At 50.3% G+C, this 10,877-nt stretch overlaps 1 protein-coding gene across 1 annotated transcript in view; it reads left to right on the forward strand.

Annotated features, from left to right (window-relative positions):
- LOC308614131 (germ cell-less protein-like 1) overlaps nt 1-10,375 on the forward strand; it is a gene marked incomplete at both ends in the record, with an annotated part of 55,312 nt that extends 44,937 nt beyond the window's left edge. The window contains 2 exon segments of the mRNA XM_081228318.1: nt 9,834-9,936; nt 10,057-10,375. Of these exon segments, the coding sequence (XP_081084444.1) occupies nt 9,834-9,936; nt 10,057-10,375 (422 nt within the window).
- Between the last annotated feature and the right edge of the window lie 502 nt (nt 10,376-10,877).

A 10,877-nucleotide genomic window follows, 5' to 3' on the forward strand; every position in this document is an offset into this window, starting at 1 on the left:
GTAAATATAACAAGGAAGAAGCAGACTCATGGAAATAGAGAACAAACTAGTGGTTACCAGTGGGGGTGGGAAGGGGGAGGGGGGAGTGGGAGGCACAAGCTATTGAGTGGAAGACAGGCTCAAGGTTGTACTGTACAACATGGGGAATATAGCCAATATTTTGTAGTAACTGTAAATGGAAAGTAACCATAAATAAATAAATAAATAAATTCTGCCACAAACAATATGGAAAAAAGCCTGGAGTGGATATTTCCCCAGTTGAGCCTTCAGATGAGACCCCAGACCTGGTGGATACATTGTTGCAGTTTTGTGAGACACCATGAAGCAGAGGACCCATGTAAGCCATGCCCATATTTCTGACCTACCATAACTGTTAAATAATAAATGTGTGTTTTAAGTCATGGAGTGTTGTGGTCATTTTTCACCCAGCAATGGACAACTAATGCAGTGGCTTTAGGTATGTTTTTCGTACCTCTGATCTTTGGCTTTCTTCTCTACGATGGAAGGTAATACATGAACCACCTCTCAGATTTGGTAGAAGGATTAAATAAAACGAGTGGAGTGCCAGCATCCAACAAGTCTAGAGATAGGTGTTCCATCAGTGGTGGTCACGGCTGCCACCTCAACCACCACCAACCACACAAGAAGGAAAATAACCCTCGAGAAAGGTTTACAAGCTGTTCATGTTTGCAACCGAGTGAAACAATCAATGTGGCCCCATGAACTGCTCCCAGAAATTCATCTCCAGGGTAAGGGCAAAAAAAAAAAAACAAAAACCCTCTAGATGCCTTAAGCCTCTCAGTTCCTCAGGTTGGCCCTGACTATACATGCTTCTCGATAATGCTGCACCAAAGAAATTCCTGGGTCCAGTCCTGTGGTTGGATTTGTGATACATATTAAGTAGTTTACTTTATGTCAGGGGGAACAAGGGCAATATTGTGCTAGTTTTTCAAAGCAGTGTTTTCCCAGGTTACTGTGGAAAAAAAATTTGCATTTTCTTTATCACTCTTCCATCACACTTCAACCCCAATGCAGATTGTAACCTTTGGATATTAGTCACTATCCAGTTGTAATATTTAAAATTAACAGGGTAAACATATATTCTGTACTGCTTTGCCAGAAAAACTTGGCTGATCCAACAGATTTTAACTCTGTAGGACAGATTTTGCTGTATTTGTGCTTTCTTTATCTTTTTTCTTTTTTTGTTCCATCTTCCCCAGAGGAGTATTAACTCAAAGTCATCACGAGAGACCCATCGCTGCCTGCTGCTTTCTGTACCATCATTTGCATCTCTCCTCCTTTATAACTTCTCCAGCCATTTGATGAAGCACATACACACTCACACACACACACACACACACACACACACACACACAAATAGAGGATGCCATTCACCTCTAAAATGGCAGCAATTTGATTGTTGGAGAAATCATAAACGCATTTTCATTTTTACCGATTACACTTTCATCTACCTTTTCCATCCTACTCAAGCCAACCGCAGGACTTGCTCTTTTAATGTAAAAGCTGCTATGAAACACAGTTAGTGAGTGATCTTTGAAAGGACCTCAGAAGACTGGAGTGGGTTGGAATCGAGCAGAGAGGTACCCTCTGGACTTGTATATTCAATGATTTCTAAAAATGTAATGGATTACAATGATGTTTTAACAAGGTTATTGATACTTAAACCTTAACAGTTTAGAAAACAACAGATAAGAGATGAAAGGACATCTTTTCTTGGTTCAAAAGCAGGTACAGGGGTTAAGTGTTTGGAGTGGGTAAACTCTGGAAATAACGGTCGTTTAAAATACTAGCCATTTAGAAGGCAGAGAGGTAAGTCTTTCAGCCACTGCTTGTTTTGTTTCTCGGAAAAGGGAGAAATTATTCCCTGAGAGTTCTGCATTTATGTTCATTGCTGTCACAGAAGACATTGCATTTTATTAGCTATAGGCTTTGGCTGGTCAGATATAAATATACTGTGACCATTAAAGTAAACACTTGTAAAAATTTGAAATATTCATCAGCTAAGTTTACATTTGTAAAGATCAAAAATCTTGGGACCATTGTTTCCTCATCTGTTAAATGGGGATAATGAGATGTAGTTGCAGCATTTCTGTGACTTTTAGGTTGAAATAATGTATGTGAAGGTGCCTGGCATAGTATAGAGGTTTGGTAAATGCTGGCAATGATGATAATGATGATGACGGTGGTGGTGGTGGTAGTGGTGTTTGTAAACATGATGAAGAAACTTCAGCAGAGATTTATGTATCCTGATTATTCCTTTTGAAAGGTTTCTTAAATCAATGAAACATCTTTGGACACTTTCCTAAACAGGTTATTCGTGTAATCACCCTAGCGATTGGGCATGTGTGTGTGTTATGAGATACCTTTTCATAAGCAATCGAAAGCCCCTCCCTCTTTATTCATTTAGAGGTACCCTATTGCAAGGAAACCAGCTTCCTTGAACAAGACTTGGTTTTATGCAGAGTCTCAAAGAGGCCAAGTCAGCCTCTGGCCGATTTGTTGGAACAAATAAAAAGCCTGAGCAAGGATCTTGATAGGAAAGACAAGGTGGGAAACCTTCTGCCTTCTTTGTAGGCAAGAGATTCCTTCCTTGCACAGGACTGAGGTGACGTTGTGATGGTGTATTTAACGTTAGCAGATGACATGGCTAACCGGGTGTGTGTGGTGGAGCGGGGGCAGGTTCAAGGTCTCTGATCATGGATCAACTCTGTGACATGTTATCTCTTAATGACCATGGCTTCCCATGGTCCATTGGAGGATATTTGTAAGCTTTCAGAGCAATTAACATTATGGATAGCTGAGACTAGGGAAGAAAGAATGACTTAAACAACCTTCACCTTTTTAGTAATCTTATGGAAATGTCTCTTTTATGGGAAGATTTCCCCAGCAGAACTAAATTACTACATTAATAGTAATCCTTGGAATAAGGTAATGTGTGCTCGAATGTACACGGAGAGATTAATTTAACAGTACTTTCCAATTTTACCTTGGGAGCTGCAACCAAGAATGCTGACAACAGGTAACTATCAATAAAATATCTAGGAATCATTTTATTTGTAATTAACTGGGGACCAGGCTATTATTACCTTGTTCCCTGCATTGCAAGTTGTTGTAAACACACACACACACACACACACATCAATCAACCCTCGCTCAGGAATTCAATGCCATTCAAGCTATGGCTAAGGGAGATGGTAAAAACAGGGTAAAGTTGAGGATCATGGGCTCTGGGGCCTGGAACAGAGGTGAGGTTGGACATGAGGCCTCAGCATTGAGATTAGACAATCCATGTCGCAGACAACGGATGGGGAAGACAAGACAAAGGAGTAGCCAGCTTAGGGATGCCCGTGAAGGCATGGAACGCTGAGAGCCTTTTCTGTGGCACTTCTTTTTTTTTTTTTTTTTTTGCGGTACGCGGGCCTCTCACTGTTGTGGCCTTTCCCGTTGCAGGACACAGGCTCCGGACGCGCAGGCTCAGCGGCCATGGCTCTCGGGCCCAGCCGCTCTGCGGCACGTGGGATCTTCCCGGACCGGGGCACGAACCCGCGTCCCCTGCATCGGCAGGCGGACCCCCAACCACTGCGCCACCAGGGAAGCCCCCATGGCACTTCTTTTGTTTATCGACAGGTGGAAGGCCTCAGCATTCTCTGTGGTCTTTTAAAATTCTCTGTAAACACTAAGATTCCCCCTAGCTGGAGAGCTAGGGGAACTTCGGTTCAAATGGGTTTTGAGTATGATTAAGTGTCTGAGAATGGATGTGTCAGAGCTTGAATAACATCTGAATTCTTCTCAGGAGAAAGCTCTTAGGGGTGTCTGTCTCTCAGCTGAAAATCCTGCCAAAGGCAACCTACAGTTAGATATCTTGATTATCTAACTGTCACCTGAAAACAAAAGCAGCAGTAAGAAAAATGCGAAATGTAAAAACGTGAAATGAGCTTGTTGCTGCTGTTGTTTTACTTTGAGACCCAGAGGAAGGAAGGCTTTAGGAAAATCAGTACCTGGAATTCACCATGGTGTAAACTGGACCGGGCCAGTAAGGATCAGGGAAGCAGTCCTTCATGTGGACACTAGGAATAGTATTTAATCAATTTCACCTTTGCCAATGCGCTTCATAAGGGGATTGTAATAAAGCGCATTTCTCCTGTTCTGGTTGGAAAATCTTTGCTTCTGCACACAGGCTGTGGATTACTGCATGAGAAAATGTTTTCTTGTGTCCATCACGGTTTTGCAAGACAGCTGAGGTGGGGAAATTGACTCTGTTTATATCCAACCTAGCTGAGGACAAGACAGTGAAATGGCCACAGACGTTTCTTCCCTCTAAAGAGAACACTTTGCTTTTCTTTGCAATTCCACTTGGAAAGAAAACAAATTTCTGTTAATAGTGCTGTGCAGCAATGTTGCTTTGCTGGATAAATGCACCTGGCCGAGTAAGTCTCCCCCTGCCTTTGGGATCTATCAGATACTCATCACATTCTGGCCGAGCTAGCTGGGGCCCAGGCTACCAGCTCTTCAAGGGCAGGTGCTATGCCCAGTTCAAGGTCTGGCACCAAGTTTGCTGAATGACGTCCCCAGGGACCCCAACAGAAGCCTAACAAAGCTAAATTACCTTATTCCGTAGCGAATCCTTTTGAAACACAGAGGAACATCTTAGCCTCGTGGGTACATTGGTGGCCCAGAAACGATCCACGCTGTCTTTCATCCATGAGCTTACATGTGAGTGTGTCTTCCTTGTAAGAGAGGCTTGGGTGTAAAAAGATTTCCTCCAGATGTTCACCCTTGAGATTGCGTGAATCTGTCCATCATCTACCTTATATTACACAGGCAGAGGAAGCCATTGCTCTTTTTGATGGACTTCAGGTCCAGTGATGAAACACTGTAGACCTGACCGAGGCTGCTCTGAAGATGGATTTATTTTTCAATAGTTGTGACTATGTGACCAGCAGGCACTGCAGAAATTTGAATAATTGTCATTAACTGCTGGATCCTTATGATCTCAAAGTTCACTCAATCTCTTAGCCACATCACTGCTTAATAGTACTTCAGCTTTTGCTGAATACCCCCAGTGATGGGGAACTCCCTCCCTCCCAAAGCACCTCACCTGATATCTGGGTTGCTCTGATTCAGGGGGTTGGCAAACTGTTCTGCAAAGAGCCGGATACTAAATTATTTAGGCTTCGTGGGCCATACAATCTCTCTGGCAAATACTCGAGTCTGCTTTTGTAGCGTGAAAGCACCATAGACGATACATGAATGAATGGGCAGGCTATGTTCCAATAAAACTTTGTTTACAAAAGTAGTCCGAGGGCCAGGTATTGATCTAAGTGTTATCCTTCCTTGTCCTGAAAACACCGTCTCCCCGGTGGCCTAGTTCAACCTTTTGGGGCCACACGTAGGAGCTAATGCAACCCTCTCCTATAAGAAAGTCCTTCATCTCTTTAAGGTGATGATACCCTCTTGCCAAGTTATCTGTTTCCTTTTCTCCCATGATCCCATCTCTCCTCAGTTGTCCTAATTCCAAGTCTCTCACCTCTTCTTTTTTTTTTTGTGGTACGCCGGCCTCTCACTGTTGTGGCCTCTCCCGTTGCGGAGCACAGGCTCCGGACGCGCAGGCCCAGCGGCCATGGCTCACGGGCCCAGCCGCTCCGCGGCATGTGGGATCTTCCCGGACCGGGGCACGGACCCACGTCCCCTGCATCGGCAGGCGGACTCTCAACCACTGCACCACCAGGGAAGCCCCTCTCACCTCTTCTTAAGTGTGGTTGGCTGAGTTATTTTATTTTGATAACCATGTTAATATGGGTGTTGGAAACAAAAGATTCAGACCTAAAGGCTTTTTTTCTAGGCAAAAACAGTGTTTCATTTTACCTGTCCTTTAAGACACCCTCGCCCCACTGCACAGGCCCTATCCTTTATCTCAGTCGCCCTGTTAGCACCAACGCTGCTTATCCCAGAGGCTGCAATCATCAGGACCAGACCACCCAGGCAGAAGCCCCAGGTTTCAGTCATGAGGTCTGCCAGGTATCAGCTTTGAGGCTGAGGGATCATCCCACCAAGGAAACCTTCCTCAATCCCCTGAATCCAGGGAAGAGCTCCTCTTCTGTGCGACCACGTGGCCTGCAGGCACCACAGCACTGAGCCCCAGTCTTGCCACCCCACCCTGCTGACTGGTCTGTCTCCCCACTAGACTGTGAGTAAAATGAGGGCAGGGACCACGGTGTGTTCACTGCTGAATGCCTAGAGGCAACAGAGTGCTGGGCATAGAGTAAATGCTCAATAAACATAATATTAAATGTAATATTATAATATTCAATGAATGAACACACAAATGAATGAATGAGTAGTAAGAAAAATCCTGAGAATGGGTGAACAAGTCAGGCCTCCTGTGTATACAGTGTACCCACTACACGTTGCCAAGCCCGCTCTCGCACTTAGTGACCCATGCCGTGGGCTCTGGCCCTCGCGGTGGCCCTATGAGTGGCCCCATTTCCCCTATGAGTGATGGGAGGTGCCCCCGTCAAGCACGGCCAGTAAACCTTTGCCTGGTGGCTGCCTGGAGGCTGGGTCCTCTCTCTGGCTCTCTGCCGCATTGTCCCTCCCCACTCACCACCCCACAGCCTCAGCTCAAAAGATGTCCTTGCTTGTGCCTTCAGGGAGGGGACCAGCACTCAGAAACAGTGGTCTCCACAGCTCCTGTCCATCCTCTTGCTTCCCTGTCTTGGGTCTTAACTCCTGCCCACATGAGCTGCTTATTCATAGCTCTGTGAATTTCCCCTATACCTTCCTCTTGATCAGTCCATTCCTGCTCATGTCCTCTCCACATACCCAACACCTACTCATGCCTGGAGACCCAACTCAAATGCCACCTCCTCTGTGCAGCCAGCTGCAGTCCTGCAGACAGATGTCTGCACTTTTATCACTTCTGTCTATGTGTCCAAGAATAGTACTTGGTCATCCCAATAAGACAGAGCTTAGGAATTCAAAAATAAAATTGAGGGTCTAACGATGATAACAATAGGTAGCCTTTATTGAGAGTTGACTCCTCCAGGAACAAATCCTGGTGACTTTATACACACATCTCATTTGTAATCCTAAATGTCAGGCAGACATTTTCTATATTAGTGTCGTCTCCATGGCAGACAAAATAGGGAAATGGTTAGGAGCATGGCCTCTGGGATTGGAGACCAGGTTGCAGCTCCCAAGTCCATTCATTTGCCAGCTACGCGACTTTAGGGAACCTATATATAACCTTTTGGAGCATCCTGCAGAGAAGGGTTAATGAAGTTAAAATTAGCACTTATAGATAAAGCCCTCAGTACCCAGAATACCTGGCATGAGTTAAGCCCTCTATAAATGTCTCGAGGAGGATTCAGAGGACAGAGCATTTATCTAATTCATCTTTGCCCCCCTAGTGACTAGTATTCTGCCCAACCTCCAGTGAACGCTCCTTACAAATTTGGGGAGACGTTCCTCCACCGTCATGCAGATGGACATCCTGGAAAGATGTGGCCCTGGGGATTCACGGGTTTCCTTAATCTTAACGTGCTCATACATTCCCCACCTCTATTAAGAAAAGCATGAGGAATAACAATATGATGCAGAGGAAGCCCCACCTGTTGCCCTCTTGCCCCGCCCCCATACACACACCGTAAAGGATGAACATGCGGGCTTTGGCTTTGACGCAGCCAATATTTTTCAAATCTTCGTGCACAGTGAATGAGATGTTTGTACTGTCAAATCGCATTTCCCCCCAGGCTGCCTTGTTTCCTGAAATAGTGGGGCCCAGATACTGCTTGTGCATGATATTTTACTTACTGTGAGCACTGGGTTCCCTGACCAAATCAGATGTCCAATTATACCTGCATATTGGGAAATCTGGGCTGAAGAAAGAGCCGGCTGCCAATATGGCACCAGGAAACAGTCCTTCTGGAGTTTCTGTGGACCAGCTGCCTGGCTGCCACCACCCATAAAAACTGGTTGGGCAAAAGTGTGGCTCCCAATTTCACTAGAAAATGTTGGATCTCAACTGGCACATGGGCTGGGATGCAAAGTGGTTTTCTCAGAAAAGTGCTGCTGCCTTTGGGCCTCTGTTTCTTAAGATACAGGTTTCTGTTTGGATGGGTTTGCAGGGTTTTTCAACAAGAGTTACTGACATCTGAATAATCATTATGGTAAGAATCATCGCCATCATCATCATCATCATCATCATCATCATCATTGGAGGAAGAATCCTGTCAAGGGGCTAACAAAACCCACTTGGGTCCTGGTATTTCCCAAAGCCCCTCAGGGACGGGATCTGCCCTGGTGAGACCCACTGCTAGGATGTGCGAACTTTCTTGCGCAAAGAGGTCCCCCTTCTCCTCTGTGGGGTCATCTTCTGCCCCTTTCTCCCCATATCCACACCAGAGAGGAAGAGAGGACGGTAGGGTGAGGAAGGGCTGTGGGCTTGGTCCGGGGGGTGAGGTGACAGGAATGAGCGGTCTTCCCAGGAGTGGGGAAGTGAGCCTCTCTGCACCCAGCTGCTGAAGAGGGGCAGTGGTGGTGTTTGGGAGCTTGGAAATCAGGAGGCCTGGGCTCTGCTTGCTTTGAGGCTCCCAGTGGACCTGGGCAAGTCCTCTCCCTCATCCAGAAAAGTGGTCCCTGCCTGCGATGAGGACTTTCACACACCCTTGCCCCACTTTCCTGGGCTTTGGGGTGTATTTTGGGGAGGTCCTAGAGGATCAGGCGACAGGCTGTAGCTTTACAGCTAATACATGTTCACATCTGTGGGGCACCTTAGGCGCTAGCATTTAGCTACAGGCTTTGGGGATGAACACTCTATTTTACGGAAGATGTGAAGTAAGTTAGGGCACATTCTATATACATATCGTGGGAAATTGGAGGGGCCCCAAATCCCAAAACAGGAAGGCATCCCGAGCCAGATTAAAGGGTCCGCCCCCAATGTGAGCAACTGGATACAGGGGTGGGGTAGGGTCGGGTAGAGCGGGGAGGTGCCAACACTGGGGTTGGTTTGATCACAACGAAACTGCCCCCGACATCCCGGGCCACCCTTTGTTCTGGGGAAGGAAGGAGGAGCTCAGAAAGGGGAGCTGAGCGACCTGGGCTTCCATGATGAAGAGACAGTCAGCGCAGGAGCAAAATGTCCAGGAAGGAGTGAGAGAGACCAGAGGAAGGAGGCTCCTCTGCCACCCGCGTCTTCGGGTCCCCAAGTACGCCACGTGGGTGGGAGCTTGTCACACACACCCACGCGCCCACTGCCACATTCCTCGCGCTCCTGCCCCGGCCGGGCCCATATACGCGCGCCGGTGGCCTCCACGGGCCACGTCGCCGCCACCTGCTGCTGCATCCTTAGCGAAGGGTAAGGCGCATCTCCGCGCCTCCCCCACCCGCCCTCTACCTCGGTGCGGGCCTTCCCGCCACCCCCATACTCCGGGGCCGTGTGTAGGACGTCTCCCCCGGGCCCTCCCCAACGCAGAGGGGGAGGCGGAAGGAGGAGCTCCGGCTGCAGCCACCCGCCCTCCCCCACCTCCAGAGCTCCCCCTCCCCTCCTCTCCCCTCCCCTTCCCTCGGCTGCCGCAGCCTGTCTTGTCGCGAGTCAGCGTGGGCTCCCCAGAGCAAGTCGCTAGGTAACAGGGCGGGCTCCGCAGACCCGGGGCCGGGGAAGCCCGGGCACGTCGTCAGCAGCTGCGCTGCGGGGCGGGAGGCGCACGGAACCTCCCCCGTCCGGGCCTGCGGACCCAGGCTAGCCCGCCCCCTCCTCCCAGGACGCCTTAACCCAAGCGTTTCGCCGCCGCCGAGCTGCCCCTCCCTTGCAGGGACCCCGACGCACCCAGCCCCTTCCTCCTTCCCGGCCGGTGCGCACAGCTCTGCGCGCGGCAGGGCGGGCGCCCCACTGTGTCGCGGTCGCCGTCGCCGCCGGTAAGCTGCTCTTGGGGGCCGGGGCTGGGGCGGGAGGAGGGGGAGCGGGAAGACCGGGGAAGCTCCCGCCACCACGGCCGCCCCCGCCACCACGGCCGCCGGACCGGCCATGTGCTAAAGTTTCCGGGGCTCCGCGCCCCACCGGGCGGGCGCGCGGCGCGGGGCTCAGCGGCGCGGTGGGTGGGGCGGCGCGGTCCTGCTGGGTGCCTGCCACCCCCGGACCCGCGGGGCGCAGCTCTGCGCGCTCTCACGCTCTCTCTTCCTCTCTTCTCCTCCGCGCTGCCTCCCCGAGGTCCTCCTGCCGAGCCCCGGCGCGGGGCATGAGGAGCCCCGGGGCGCCGCCCGGAGACTACCCGGCTGCGCGCACACCTCGAGAGCGGCGGACCAGGACATGAGCCGCGCGCGCGGGGTCCGGCGCCCGGCGGCCAGCCCCAGCTGATCGGCGCTGCCCGGGAGAATGAGGCAGGAGCCGGCGGCAGCCTTCTCTTTCTCCTCCTCTTCGCCTTCCTCCGGCTCAGGCACCCCGGGCCCGGGCCAGGCTGTGGCTCTGCTGCGTGCCCCGCGCGCCCCCCCGCCCGCCTCCGGATGCGCTGCTCGGTAAGCCAGGCCCTCCGCCGCGGAAACAAAGCCCCTTCGCACGGCCCTGGAGGCTGCCTCTGAGCCCCCTGCTCGGCCCCCACCCAGAGCCTGCGGGGCTTCTTACTGAACCCCTGGATTCCCCCGTTCCCCAGATCCTGCCTAGAGGCCGAAGTGCCCGGGCGCCTTCGAGACCTGGTGCTTTCCTGGGCCATCAGGGAGGCAGATGCGGGCTTGACACGCAGGCAGGAGGAGACCTGTTTGGTCTCGATAATGCTATATGCAACCTGGGTTCAGACTCTTCATTGGTGGAGGGAGACGACTCATATATAGTGACCTCGAAACTGGTGTCCAGGCTGTGCTGG

Source organism: Mesoplodon bidens (genome assembly GCF_964165515.1).
Source record: "Mesoplodon bidens genome assembly, chromosome: 3".
NCBI lineage: Eukaryota > Metazoa > Chordata > Mammalia > Artiodactyla > Ziphiidae > Mesoplodon > Mesoplodon bidens.